Raw genomic sequence first — 15,313 nt, 5'->3', positions numbered from 1 at the left:
AAATCCTCTTGTAATAAATGCCAAAATGCCATATCTGTTTGTTAACTTTGTATTTTGTTTATGAGTAAACATCATTTAAAAGTGTCACACCTTTTTAAAAAAAAATTCTACTTTTCTATAGTTACTACCAAAGTGAATAACCTCACACTCCCTCACATTGTACTCCATCTACAATCTTGTTGTCCACTCTAAAACTTGTATCTATTTGTCGTCTTTGTAACCTCCTCACAGCTTACATTCCCACCTAGCTTTGGGTCATGAGCAAACTTCGAGACTTTACTCTCAGTCTGCTTGTCTAAGTCATTAATATAGATCGTAAGGCAGGAGACCATGTGACAAAACCTCCAGGAGCATATTCAACCACAATTGGGAACCCTAACAGGGTAAGGTCCCGCAAGATATGGAGGCCACTGTTCCATGTCCATCTGATGTGAGTGTCCTGCCAGATGTGAGACCACTATTCAGAGGCCCCACTACCTTCCAGAACATTAGAAGCTGGATTATGTCCCCTATGGCTGCCTCTTCTCCACTATCTCGCTGTGGTACCTTTGAAACTTAACTCGGCATTGGAAGGGGGATTCAAAGGAGCGGAGGGATCCATACAAGTTGCATCCCATATTCAATGCTTAAACTCAAGTTATACCTCTCCAGTCTCCAAGGAGGATCAGAGAAAAGCTACACCTGCCTCGCACCCAACAGGACAGATAGATTTCTTTCTCACACCACGCCTCAAACCCCACCTCACACACAGATATACAAATGGAAAGGTCCCAAATTTAGTCCCATCACAGCAAAGGGAGGTGCAGCCAATATGACCAATTGGAACTCTTTTTCCTCAATGCAGAAATTAGCAATTTTAAAAATGCACCTTCCCCCGCCCACCCAGAGTTCAACGTGGGCATCTTATTGGCGACAAGCAAAACAAGTGTAAAAGGTTCCAGGGATGAGGAATTTTCACTACAAGGTTAGGTTGGAGAAGCTGGACTGGTTTGCTAGGAGCAAAGGACATTGAGGGGAGATTTGATAAAGGTTTAAAACATGTTTAGAACTGACAGACCAGGAAAAACTGTTCTCATTTGTTGATGGTGCAAAGACTAGGGGACACAGATTTTAGGTAAGAGATGCAGGTGGAATGTAAGGGAGAACTTTTCTTAATGAAGCGAGTGGTATTAACCTGCAACTCGCTGCCTACTGGTATGATGGAAGTGGAGACAGTGAATGATTTCAAAAGAAAATTAGATGGGTATTGAAAGGAAATAAACTTGCAAGGCTAAGGCGGTAGAGTTGACTGGATAGTTCCACAGAGGGCAAACACAGATTCAATGGGCTGAATGGCCTCCTGTGCCATAAATTACTCTGACTCTCTCCGATGTCTTCAACATAAAATATTAAAAACAAAAAAAGAAGCTGGAAATGCTCAGCAGGTTAGGCACCCTCTGTGGAAACAGAGTTAACAAGCTGAATTATACATGGGGTCAGATTCCTCGACCCCCCCTACCCTTCCAGCTAAAAGGTCAGAGGAGAACCCATTGAAGGGCACACTGGCTGCCCTAAAGCCATTTAATGGTCAATTGGCCATTAACAGACTGGAGGATGTACTTCCATTGCTCTGGATCAGGATACCGTGCCTCAGAGAGCTGCCAGCCAATTAGATACCAGCAGCTCTCCAATGAGACAGAAGCACAGGGTGTTGGGATCAATTTCCTGGATAGGTGCCAAGCTGGTGGGTCCCAGCAAGGGAGGCGATGGGGTTGGGAGGGGTAAGGAGCTGATGCTTAACAGCCCACAGAGGGAGGGCAGCACCTTGGGCAGAGGGGAGGGGGGCTCTGACGGGCCTCTCAAGGGTCTCAACTGGCGCCATGGCAGGCACCTGACTCTACCCCAGCCACTGGTAAAATTGCAGTGGGGGCAGGATAGGCTAGTGGGCAGGCTGCCCGATGGATTTAATGAAAACCCCTGTCTTCAAACGTGTTGGCAGTGTGTAAAATCCAGCCTAATATTTCATGTCACGACGACCTTCCATTTCCAAATGGAGATTGATGGAAGCTGCCTGACCTGCTGAGTATTTCGAATATCCAGCATCTACAGTATTTTACTTTCATTTGATGGATTTTTGTTAGGCAGTTAAAATATTAATGGATACCAGACCAAGGTGGCTGGTTTGGAGTTGGAATGCAAATCAGTCGTGATCTAATTAAGTAGTGGAACAGTTTTGAAAGGATGGTCTCCTGTTCCTGAACTCAGGAAGTCTGACTAAAACACTACCACAGAATGATTATTCACTCCCATGACTGGCTATAAGTACTTCAACATTATCGTTATATTGGCCTTGCTGATTGCTGCTCAGCACTGATTGGATATGTTCAGCTTTAGACAATGTGTATGTTTAGTTTAAACTGGTTGATTGATTCAATTCACTGCGAGTCTGGAAATAAATTAGTATTTTCCTATAACCTAAAGAGAAAACACTGGAAAATCTCAGTAGGTCTGGCAGCATCTGTAAGCAGAGAAAAGAGCTGACGTTTCAAGTCCAGATGACTCTTTGTCAAAGCACAGTGGGAGATATTTATACTACAGGTGAGGGAATGAAAGATGAGTCATAACCATAGAAACCAGGGGAAAAGACTGCTCATAGCTGTCCACAGAAAGGGTGTGAATGGCCTAATGACAGAGAAGCTGTAGGCTGTGACAGATGAAGATGTTGGGGGAGGGAGGAGAGGGGGGGAAGATGGGACAGAGGTAGAATGTAGAAAAGGGGAAGTGGGGGGGAGAAAAGGTAAGGGGAGGGGGATGAGGTAGGGGGAAAGAGTGGGAGGGGGGGGAAAGAAAAATGAAGAAAGACTATAAAGAAATAAAAGGTAGAGAACAGTAAAAAATTAAATAAAATAGAATGAAAACAAAGGGGGCCGAGCAAATTGGGGTAGAGTAAATCAGCTGAAGTTGTTGAATTCGATGTTGAGGCCGGATGGCTGTAAAGTGCCTCGCCAGAAGATGAGATGCTGTTCCTCCAGTTTGCATTGAGCTTCACTGGAACATTGCAGCAAGCCAAGGATAGACATGTGGGCATGGGAGCAGGATCGTATGTTAAAATGGCAAGCAACCGGAAGGTCAGAGTCCTGATTACGTACAGACTGAAGGTGCTCAGCAAAGTGATCACCCAGTCTACGCTTGGTCTCCCCAATATAGAGGAGACCACATTGGGAGCAGCGAATGCAATAGACCAAATTGAAAGAGGTGCAAGTGAAATGCTTAACCTGGAATGAATGTTTTGGATCTTGGATGGTAAGCATAGAAGAGGTAAAGGGACAGATGTTACACCTTCTGCGATTTCATGGGAAGGGAAGGGGGTGGCACAGTAGCACAGTGGTTAGCACTGCTGCTTCACAGCGCCAGGGACCTGGGTTCAATTCCCGGCTTGGGTCACTGTCTGTGTGGAGTTTGCACGTTCTCCATGTGTCTGTGTGGGTTTCCTCCGGGTGCTCCGGTTTCCTCCTACATTCAGAAAGATGTGCTGGTTAGGTGCTTTTACCCGAACAGGCACCAGACTCTGGCGACTAGGGGAATTTCACAGTAACTTCATTTCAGTGTGAATGTAAGCCTTACTTGTGACTAATAAATAAACTTTACTTTAAACTTTAAAAGGTGCCATGAGTGACGGGAGAGGTGTTGAGTATAGTGGAGGAGGTTAACCCGGAGGGAACGGTCTCTGCAGAATGCTGACAGAGTGAGTGAAGGGAAGATGTGTTTGGTGGTGGCATCGCGCTGGAGTTGGCGAAAATGGTGGAGGATTATGCTTTGCATGCAGAGGCTGATGGGGTGAAATGTGAGAACAAGGGGGACTCTATCCTTGTTCTGGGAGGGAGGGGAGGGGGTGAGGGTCGTGGTGCGGGAGATGGACCGCACGCTGTTGAGGGCCCTGTTGACAACTATAGATGGGAATCCACGATTGAGGAAAAAGGAGCATATATTAGAAGCATCATTTTGGAAAGTGGCATCATCGGAACAAATACAATGGAGGTGAAGGAGCGAGAGAAAGGGATGGCGTCCTTATAGGATGTGAGGTGTGAAGAGCTGTAGTCCAGATAGCTGTGGGAGTCAGTGGGCTTGTAATAGATATTGGTAGATAGTCTATTGCCGGAAATGAAGACAGAAAGGTCAAGGAAGGGAAGGGAAGTTCTGAGATGGACCAGGTGAAGGCGGTGGAGGGGTGGAAACTGGAAGCGAAGTCGATGAATTTTTCGAGGTTTGGACGAGAGCATGAAGCAGCACCAAAATAATCATTGATGTACTGGTAAAGGAGCTATGGGAGGTGACCTGGGTAGGCCTGGAACAAGGAATGTTCCACATACCCCAAAAAAGACCAGCATAGCTAGGACCCATGCGGGTACCCATTGCTACTCCTTTGATTTGGAGAAAGTGGGATGAGTTAAAGGAGAAGTTGTTGGGAGATAGAATGAGTTCAGCCAGGCGTAGGAGAGTGGTGGTGGATGGGAATTGTTCAAGCCTCTTTTCAAGAAAGAAGTGAAGAGCTCTCAGGCCGTCCTGGTGTGGGATGGAGGTGTAGAGAGATTGCACATCCATGGTGAATAGGAGGCGGTTAGGGCCTGCGAACTGGAAGCTGTCAATATGACGCAGGGCATCAGAGGAATCCCAGATGTAGGTGGGGAGGGAGTGGACCAGGGGAGTGAGGATGGAGTCAAGGTATGAGGAAATATGTTCAGTGGGGCAGGAGCTTGCTGACACAATGGGCCAGCCAGGACAGTCTTTTTTGTGGATTTTGGGAAGTAGGTAGAAGCGGACTGTCCGGGGTTGGGAGACTAAGAGGTTGGAAGATGTGGGGGGAAGGCATCCGGAGGAAGTGAGGTTGGAGATAATGGCTTGATGTTCAGTGGTGTTGTCATGGTCCGGGGGAAGGTAGGAGGAAGTATCTGAGAGTTGGCACTCAGCCTCTGCGAGGTAGAGGTCAGTATGCCAGACGACAACAGCACCCCCTTTGTCGGCAGGTTTAATGACAATGTCAGGATTGGACTTGAGGGAGCGAAGGGCACAAAGTTTGGAAGGAGAGAGGTTGGAATGGGTGAGGGGGGGCAGAAAAATTGAGACGGCCAATGTTCTTCTCTCCTAGTATTTCTCTGTAGCTGATAGTGATCATGACCCATTCATGAAATATCCTGATAAACAAGTTCTGCACAAGCAGGGATTAATGTATGGTTAAGGTGCAATTTGATATAATTAAAATGAGGCGAATATGAACATATACAATCAGGAAGTACCATTCCATCAGGAATAAAGAGTTGGGTGGAGACCCAGACCACCAAACCACAGGATTCTGGTCTCCTGTAACACCACCCCCTCCCTTTCCAATCAGGTAACTGCCATTTGCTCCACCTCTGCAGGGGAATCTTGGCAAACGGACCAACATTCCTGTTGCCTAATTATTGTGACTGATTAGCTTCTGTGCGACATCTGAAAATGAATTACAGGCGCGAGAGATTATACTCTCTTCTAGTCAATGCCCCCATTGGCTGTATGCGTTAGGGTCAGGTAATTGTTTTATCTGGGACACAATTAGTTCACTAACCACAGGTTCTTCAAACCAGACATTTCCGTCATGTTCTGCCATCAGATGCCCACATATAATATTCAGAAGTCCAACTCAACCCAATTTAAGGGATTAATAATGAGGAATACTATTGCCTCTGGGACCCAGTTTGATAAATCCTGATGTAATATGGAGTCATACAACTGAGGGAGATTCCGAAGCTCAATCCCCACTCTGCGCTGAGCAGATGATCTCACCCTCAGCAACGCATGGAGCTCTAGGGTCCTGGGTTGGAGGGGTGAAGAAAATCCAGAGGGTCCAGCACCTCACTGCCAGCTATCAAGCACCGATGGAGTGTGCACACCACAGCCAAATAGCTTCCTGGCACATTTGAAAGATGTTCATTTGAATGAGTGAATATGGATGGCTGCCAGTACTTATACAAATTTCAAATGGCATCTTTACCAAAGTAAAATATCCCGAGAGGTTTCAGAACAGCATTAACATTTGAGAGCGAGGCAGTTAGAGTGAACTGAACAAAACAGGGGAGAAGAAAAATAAATGGTCAAAACATTTTAGCACCGTGTCCCTGTTACACCAATCCCCATGAAGGATCTTTTTATTTCCATTGTCACTAAAAAGGTATAAATGAAGCAACTCACTGCCCAGATATTGATCACTCTCCGAGCCACATATGGGTCAATATTCCAGTAGCAAAAAGGAAGAAAGGTGATGTAAAAAACTTCCTGGCCCAAGGTGGCAGCAAACAGGAAAAGGTAGTAGAGGAAATAATTCTCAATCTTGTACTTCTGCCGAGGAACCTAGAGGAATCAAACACACAATATTGCAATCAGGGTTTGGGGTAAGGTGTACCAGATTCTGAAGTATAGAGGAGCAGAGACTGAAAGGAATCAAAATTAAAAGTACCAGCACACTCCACAGACTTGAGTACATAATCCAGGCCGATGCGTCCAGTGCAATACTGAAGGAGTGCGAGATTGTCAGAGGTGCTATCTTTTGGATGACATGTTAAACTGAGGTTCTGCCTACCCTCTCAGGGGATGAAAAAGATCCCATGACACTATTTTGGAGAAGAGTAGGGGAGTTATCCCCAGTGTCCTGGCCAATATTTATCCCTCAGTCAGTCAATTCACAAAAACAGAAAACTTAAACCCAGGTATTAAGTTTATTTATTAGGGTCACAAGTAGGTTTACATTAACACTGCAATGAAATTGCTGTGAAAATCCCCTAGTCACCACACTCTGGCGCGTGTTCAGGTACGCTGAGGGAGAATTTAGCATGGCCAATGGACCGAACCAACATGTCTTTTAGACTGTCGAGGAAACTGAAGCACCCAGAGGAAATCCATGCAGACACAAGGAGAACGTGCAGACTCCGCACAGACAGTGACCCAAGCTGGGAATCGGACCCGGGTCCCTGGCGCTGTGAGGCAGCAGTGCTAACCACTGTGCCACCGTGCCATCTTTATTATCACATTACTGTTTTTGGGAACATACTATGCTAATTTTGGTTGCCACATTTCTTACATTACAACAGTGACAATTCAAAAGTATTTCATGATCGTAAAGTGCATTGGTGAAAGGTGCGAAATAGAATGCAAACTCTTTCTGTTTTCTATCATCCCATCAGGTGCCATTTTCAAGCAGGAAATGGGAATCTTGTCTCGATTCCAACACTGGTCTAACTTAAAATCAACCGTGAAATATCTCTGGGAATCTGCTATATACCTGAGTAAACTGAAGTGTTTGTGCCGAATGCTTGGCACAATTCACCCCTGGTGTGCAGGAGGACATCCAATCACACAGCAGGAAAACTGGTGCCAATGCAGCCCAGGCTCCAACACCAGTCCATGCTAAAGGTAACTGCAATGCACCTCCTGAAAAGAGGAGAGAATGGATGAGGAACAGGCCAGTCTTGACAGTGATACCTTTCTCTGTCTGATAGCGTTCTGTAACTCGTTAACCAAATTTGCAATGAAGAATTACCACTCAGGTGAGCTGCCAGTCACGTCACCAGAGAATTGAAAGGCTTTACAGGCTGCTTACTCCAGAGAGGGGAGGGTTTCGGGAGATTGGATCAAAGGGGAGTAAATGGAGTTGAAGTTCAGATCAGCCATGTTAATAGTGGAACAGGCTGGGGGAGAGGGGACTGAATGGCCTTTATCCTGTGCTGATATTCCAAATAAATGATCCCTTAATAATTTATACATTTCCCGAGCTGCCTAAACCTTTCAGGGAATCATTTTCTCCTGGGTAAGTAGTTACGGCACAGGAACTGAGAGTTCGAGAGCAGAGTCCAGTGCTCAGTGAGAGTCACACACACACCAGCCAGGTCCAGGACTGGTCACTGTGGAATGCGAGCATCTGAAGCAAGGCTAAATTCAGCACAGGTAGAAATAGTAAGAAAATACAGAAAGAATAATCACCCGATCCAGCAGGCACAGGCCTTGGGGCGGCTCTGCGAAACTCTGCGGGATGCAGCCAACCCTGCTATTCAACCGCTGAAGGCATCACGGCTTCAATTGAAAGCAGACAGGAGTTACTGGACAGTGGCCAGGAGCGAGGACTCTCGTCCCAATTCTCCCCTTCCTATTCCCGGGGCACTGAGGCCAACGGAGAACAGATCTCTCTAAGCTCCTGGGGAAGTTTGACTATAGGAATCTGAACCTTCCCTCATGGAGGAAATGAGCAAAGTTGGCGGGTTTCAAGGTCCCCTTGGTTCTGACTGTCAGAATCTAAAGCAAAGTCAAGAAGCCAATACATGGAGACAGGTCACTCACCGGAACCCCCGACACGGTGCCGTTGTGTTCAGGGTTGGTATGGTTTCCTCTGCATGCTGGAGTGTGCAGTCGGGGTGTGGGAACAGGCTGTGCCTGTCTGCCCGCTTCTGGAGAGTGCGGGGGAGCTGGTTTGTCTTCACAAAGCCGACTGAGCCCACAGAGCCGCTGAAACTGAACCACCAGCTCCGGTCCCCGCACTTTATCCAGCAACTGGTCCATGTCAAGGCAGGCGGGATAAAGTGTGTGGCTGGGGGGGGGGGGGGGCGCCTGCTGCTCACCTGGGAAAAAACACCAGCTCACCTGGGGTTACCTGTACAGGTATCACGTGTGCAGCTATCTGACCTGTGCCATTGGTGCAGCAGGGCTGGGAGGGCGGTGTCAGGAGGATTGACATTTAACAAGGAAACGGCTCCGAGCTCATAGAGAAACCACTGTCTCAAAGGTCACTTTGACAATCAAAGCCACGGGGCTTTCAGATCCCCTCGCAAAGAGGGTCTAGGTGGGAACATTTTGCAGGTTATGATTGATAATATTTTAGCTTATATTGCTGTACCCTAGATTCTATCTTGTTAGATCCTACATATTCTCGCGTTATGTGCCATAATCTTATACCCTACATTGCTTTACATTGCAATATATATTTTTTGTTTCTTCAAGAGATTAGGGCGTCACTCATTAGGTCAACATTTATTACCCATCCCCAATTGCCCTTGAGAAGGTGGTGGTGAATTGCCTTCTTGAACGGCTGCAGTCCATGTGGTGTCGGTACATCCACTGTGCTATGAGGGAGGGGAGTTCCAGGATTTTGACCCAGTGATAGTGAAGGATCAGCGATATATTTCCAAGTCAGGATGATGAGTGATTTGGAGGGGAACTTGCAGGTGGTAGTATTCATGTATCTGCTACCCTTGTCCTTCTAGATGGTAAAAGTCATGGGTTTGGAAGGTGTTGTGGAAGGAGCCTTGGTGAGTTGCCACAGTGCATCTAGTACATGGTGCACCTTGCTGCTACTGTGCATCCATGGTGGAGGGAGTGGGTGTTGAAGGTGGCGGAAGGGTTACCAATCAAGTGGGTTGTTTTGTTCTGGATGGTGCTGTGGTAAACCACTGTTAAGCTTATTGCCTGTGTGTGTGTTACATGCCTGGGCATGCCCCTGCTGGCCCTGCCTGAGACTCCTCCCCCCCCCCCCCCCCAGTCCAGGTATAAAGGTGACTGCTCCCAACCCCCCTGCCTCAGTCTCTGGACCAGTTCATCAGCATGGGTGTGCTCCAAGTCTTTTGCTAATAAAAGCCTATTTGTTCTTGCATACAAACTAGTCTTTGCTTGATTGATAGTAATTCAGGTGCTGAGCTTCTTGAGTGTTGTTAGAGCAGCACTCATCCAGACAATGGAAGAGTATTCCATCACACTCCTGACCTGCACCTTGTGGATGGTGCAGTGAGTAATTCACCTCCTGACTCCCCAAAGGCTTTGGGGAGTCAGGAGGTGAGTTACTCACTGCAGAATTCCTCATCTTTGGCTGGTTCTCGTGACCACAGTATTTATACGGCCAGACCAGTTCAGTTTCTGGTCAATGGTAACAGCCAGGATGTTGCTAGCGGAGGATTCAGCAATGGTAATGCGATTGAACATCAAGGGGCGATAGTTAGATTCTCTCTTGTTGGAGCTGATCATTGCCAGACGCTTGTGTGGCACAAATGTTACTTGTTACTTATCAGCCCAAGCCCGAATGTTGTCCAGGTCTTGCTGAATGTGGGCATGAATTGTTTTATTAATGGAAGAGTCATGAACACTGTGAAATCATCAGCAGGCAATCCCATTTCCACTCCTAGTTTCGGAGAAGAGCAACATTGGACTTGAAACGTTAACTCTGTTTTTCTCTCTCTACAGATGCTGCCAGATCTGCAGAGTTTTTCCAGCATTTCCGGTTTTTAACACGAGTTATGTGCAGTTTTGGGCTCCCCATTATAGAAAGAATATTTAAACCACAGAGAGAACAGAGTATAGATTCACCAGGAAGATGTCAGGGATGAGAAACTGGAATTTAGCAGAGAAGGCTATGAGGAGATTTAATTGACATGTATAAAGATAAGAAAGGTTTTGGTAGAGTGAATAAGGAATGATTATTGCATTTGGTTGAGGAGTCAGCATTAGAATGAGGGGAGAGTTCAGGGAAAGTCTTTTGACATAACAGGTTGTGGGAGAATGGAATGTTTTGCCAAAGGGAGCAAGAGAAGCAAAAACCACTGCATCCTTTAAGAAAAAATTGGTCAAATAATTAAAACAGAGAAAGGTTCACAGCTACAGAGAGGGATTGGGACAGTGGATTCGTTTTGGATTGCTTTAATAAAATATTGGCACAGATACATTGGACTGAATGGCCTCCTTGTGTACTGTAAACTTCTATAGTTATATGCGCACACAGACGAACACATGTACACACTCGCAGAGTGTACACCCTTTCCCTCCTACAAGTACAGGCAGAGTGCTGTTATATTGAAATCCTATTATTTATTTAAGACAGTGTGGTGAATTTACTATTTTAAAACATTTGCTTAGCTACACCATTGCCCCGTCCACGTGAATCTCCAGCTCCTTCAGAATTTACTTTTCAGATAAGGAAGAAAAGAGTTTCTTGGACACAAGGGGGACCAAAGAGGGATTACAAAACTGAGGAAAACAATTTTTTAAAGAAATGCAAAGCACTGGGGAGTAAAAATAGAGATCTCCTGAAACACATGTAGAATTTCTAAAGATAGGGAGCTTAGAGGAGCCCAATCAATTCCTTCAGGGAGCGTCCAAGAACCATTTTCCCTGTCGGATTACTGTAGTATCACAACTGGGCTCAACAGCGCCATCTGCCAATTGCACCTACAACCTGCAGCCAATGCTAACCACTCCCAACAAACTCCACTCATACCCCTCGCACATTGCACTGTTACTTATTGTGATCAAAAATAACTTTAGGAACTATTTTAAGCATTTATTTATCATATCCATAGCCACAATTTATTAACTTCAAAAATCATACAGAAGTTCCACCAAATTCTCCCATTCCAGGGAAGATTCAGTCAAAGAAAGTCTTGCATTTATATAGAGCCTTTCATGACATCAGGATGTCTCCAAGTGCCTTGTGGTCAATGAAGTATTTTTGAAGTGTAGTCATTGCTAAAAGATAGTCAAATTAAACCTTGGTTTATTTTAGTTTATTGGAATATAGGAACAGGAGGAGGCCGTTCAGTCCTTCAACTCTGCTCTTCTATTCAGTTACATCATGGCTAATCTATATTTTGAAAAAATGTATCCATTTTAGCTCCTCATCCCTTGATATCCTTATCCAATCAAAATCTACAATTCAAAGAAACCAAGCGTCCACAGCACAAAATCTGGAGAGAGTTTATTTCTAATTCCACTTTTGAACAGTTTAACTTTTATGTTATAGATTGTGTATCTTCTTGTTCTGGATTGCCCCATCAGAGGAAATTGTTTCTTCATATCTATCCCATCAAATGATTTTATCATTGTAATTACCTTGATTAGGTCAGTCTTCATCTCTGTTATCAGGGAGGCAGGATCAGGTTTATGTAGCCTGTCTTCATAATTTAGCCCTGTACATTCTGGTATAATTCTGGTGAATATGTGCTGGTCTCTCTCTGAGGCCAATGCAGCATTCCTATGGTGTAATGTCCAAAAGAGAACAAGTGCTCCAATTGTAGGTCTGATTAAGGCTTTCTACAACCAAAGCCAAGTTTCCTCATCTTTGAACTCCTTGAGGTAAAGGCCAAGCTCCTATTAGTCTCTGATTACTTGATGTACCTATGGATTAGTCTTTAGTGATTCAGATACTTGGGCAAGCAAATCCCTTTGCTCCTCCACAGTTTTGCGTGCCTCATCACTAAGAAAATATTCCCATTTGTGTTTATCAGATCCAAGTGGACAACCTCACACATTCCAACATTGAACCCCATCTCCTGTGCCTCCTCATTGACTGTTACCTATAAACTGTATATAAAATAATTGATTCCTTCATCAAAGTTAATGTCACGGTGAAAGGTGTGGTATAAAAAGTGAGAACAGCACTCCAGGTTTCTCCAAACTGTTTTTCAATGTTCTCCACTCCTGCTCTGATGTTTTGTTAGGTCCCAATCCCTTTCAACAGCACGGTGGTGCAGTGGTAACATTGCTGAGCTAGTTCAAATCCCACCATGGCAGCTGGTGGAATTCAATTGATTTTTAAAAAAAATCTTGAACATAAAACTAGTCTCAGCAATAGTGACCCTGAAATCATCATCAATTATTGTAGAAACCCATTACAGAAGGAAATCTGCTGTCTTTACCTGGTCTGGCCTACATTTGGTTAACTCAGATCAAGGGCTGTTAAGGATGGGCAGCAAAGGCTAGCCTTACCCAGCGACAACTTGAAAGTGGCACGTCTCATGAAAGATAAAATCACCAAATTCCCCATCATCAATCTGTCTCATTGATCAGAAACTTAACTGGACCTGTTATATAGATACCGTGGATACAATAGCAGATCAAATATTAGGTATTCTACAACGAGCATCTCACATCCTGACTCCTTGAAACCTTTCCACCATCTACATGTCGGGAGTGTAATAGAACATTCTCCACTTGTCTGGATGGCCAATTCTCCTAACCTGCACACCTTTGGAGTATGGGAGGAAACTGAAGCACCCGAAGGAAACCCTCATTGACATGGGGAATATGTGCCATCTCCAGACAGACAGTCACCCAAGGTCAGAATTGAACCTGGGTCCCTGGCACTGTGAGGCAGCAGTGCTGGCCGCCATACTGCTCCTGCTCCAGGGTAACTAGGAATGATAATAAATGCCGACATTTCTGAAAATGAGTTGGAAGAAAATCTTTAATGTAAAACCCAGCTGCACCGGAGACATTGAATGTACCAAACTGGAGGAATAAGTGTGAAAATGGGTCCCAAATTAGGAGTTTGAGATTTGCAGATAGCCTTAAAATTCTGGCATGGTATAGAAAAGAGTAAGTCCAGAACACTAGTTCATGATGAGAAATACAGACAATAGGTTCAAACTGGTGAAATATCCACTCAAGATGGATATTGATCAATATTTGGAATTGACTCCAGGTTAACCTGCAGGTGAAATCTTTGATTTGCTTAACAACCTGGAGGGCAGTGTGATGGGGACTCTCTATTTTTCCTTTCGAATAGAATTCTGTACCTAGCTTGTGGGCTGCAGGTCATGCCAACAGGTCTGTGTGCAATTATAGAATTACACAGAACTTAGGAACATTCATACAAGCATACTTACAGCACAAAAACAGGCTATTCAGCCCATACTGGTCCATGCCAGTGTTTGTACTCCGCACAAGCCTTCTCCCACCCTGCTTCATCTAGTCCTATAGCCTAATGTTCTATTCTTTCTTCCTTCATTTATATAATCTAGCTTCTCCTTAAATACATCTTTATTATTCACCTTAACTACTTTTTGTAACAAGGTCCACTGTCTTCCCACTTTCTGGGTAAAGAAGTTCTTCCTGAATGCCTTAATGGGTTAATTAATGACTACCTTATACACATAGACCCTAGTTTTAGTCTCCCCCACATGTGACAACATATTTTCTATATGTACCCTATCAAATCCTTTTCCTAATCTTAAAGATTGTCATCAGGTCAGCACTCAGCTTTCTCTTCTCCAGAGAGAAGAGTCGCAGCTTATTCAATTCCTCCTGATCAGTATAAACTCTCAATTCTGGTATCATCATTGCTGCATAAATGATTGAACTGGGGTAATCCAAGCCAGTTATTAAAAATCTATGTAAATTATAAAACAGGCTGAGCCACAATGCCAGGAAGAATATAAGATTAATTCCTCTTTAATTACCTCATTGTCCAAACCTATTTTTCAAACTCTATTTTTCGCTGTTTCTCAGTAATATTCCCATTACTCTCAATGCCCTTCGTGCACCGCACACACGACCCAGGATAGCTTGCATCTTTAATTGGTGAAGGAATGGTTTGTACTTGCATAAACAGAGAGAGTTCAATGGGTGACTCGTTGATCTTCACTGGAGCGGTAGAGAGAGCTACACTATGCCTTAGGGTCTCTGGGCCATTGAAATATTGACCATCATCATGCACAAGAATGTCCACATGCAGATGTGCCAAGAAGACAAAAGCAGCCCTGTTTGTAATGCCCTTCAAAGTCAAATAGCCTGGCACCATTCTGTCTGAACACACTTGTGGTCACTTGATTGTGGCAGCAGAGAGCACTTTGCTCATCTGGCCATTCCCCACATGGGAGGCTAAATCTTGGTGATATCAGAGCCAAGCTCACTCTGTCATTACCCCACATCACACTCAGATTTCTGAGTCCTGTTTCATGCTGAGTTAGCAGATCTGAGCCAGTGAATAGAATCGATACTATAATCTTCCCCTGATCGGGGAAAGACCAAGAGAACATGTAAAAAGAACATGTGTTAAAGGACCAGCTGGGCTGGTCTATCAGTCCTGTCCCAGATCGTGATGACTGGAATACCATAACTAAACATTTTCCCTGGCCCCCAACTCCCACTCCACTCCTTCCCCTTTTACAGCCATGTAATCTCCTGGGAGAGATGCTGCAAAAAGATTCAGAGCCAATAAAGGAAAGCAATACCCTACAAAGTTGCTCTCCAACCTCATTCAGATGATCATAACCAGTCTGGGGGATCACTTGGAATGAATTTTTCTGCTCATCCATGTCTGCCACAGCACGGTTTGCCATCTACCTTGGCGGGACATTGTCTGAGGTTTGTGGATTACCAGTTCACTGACTTATACCATTAAGCCACAGGGGAAACCCAGATCACTTGGAATGAGTGCTAAGTTGGTAATTAATTAACAAGCAGGGTGGCCTCTCCTGTTCACTCTCCACCAGCCCAAAAACTGGAACTACAGGTGGGGTTGACAGTACTGACAGGATGGAACCCAGCC

General features: G+C 44.9%; 1 protein-coding gene across 2 annotated transcripts in view; it reads right to left on the bottom strand.

The window, feature by feature from the left end:
* The window catches only part of LOC144509882 (sphingosine-1-phosphate phosphatase 2-like), a 31,478-nt gene extending 22,830 nt beyond the window's left edge, over positions 1 to 8,648 (bottom strand). The window contains exons 1-2 of one of the 2 annotated variants that reach the window (XM_078238819.1): positions 8,344 to 8,648; positions 6,205 to 6,363 (exon numbers count right to left, since the gene is read on the bottom strand). In XM_078238819.1, the coding sequence (XP_078094945.1) occupies positions 6,205 to 6,363; positions 8,344 to 8,562 (378 nt within the window). In that variant the 5' untranslated portion in view covers positions 8,563 to 8,648. Of the gene's footprint in view, positions 1 to 6,204; positions 6,364 to 7,291; positions 7,404 to 8,343 lie in introns of those variants that run through there. The other variant, XM_078238820.1, reaches the window with a different exon arrangement.
* Positions 8,649 to 15,313: the final 6,665 nt, after the last annotated feature.

This window comes from Mustelus asterias, chromosome 22 (genome assembly GCF_964213995.1).
Source record: "Mustelus asterias chromosome 22, sMusAst1.hap1.1, whole genome shotgun sequence".
Lineage (NCBI taxonomy): Eukaryota > Metazoa > Chordata > Chondrichthyes > Carcharhiniformes > Triakidae > Mustelus > Mustelus asterias.
The sequence above is the reverse complement of the archived record's forward strand: the minus strand, read 5'-3'. Positions and strand labels throughout refer to the sequence as shown.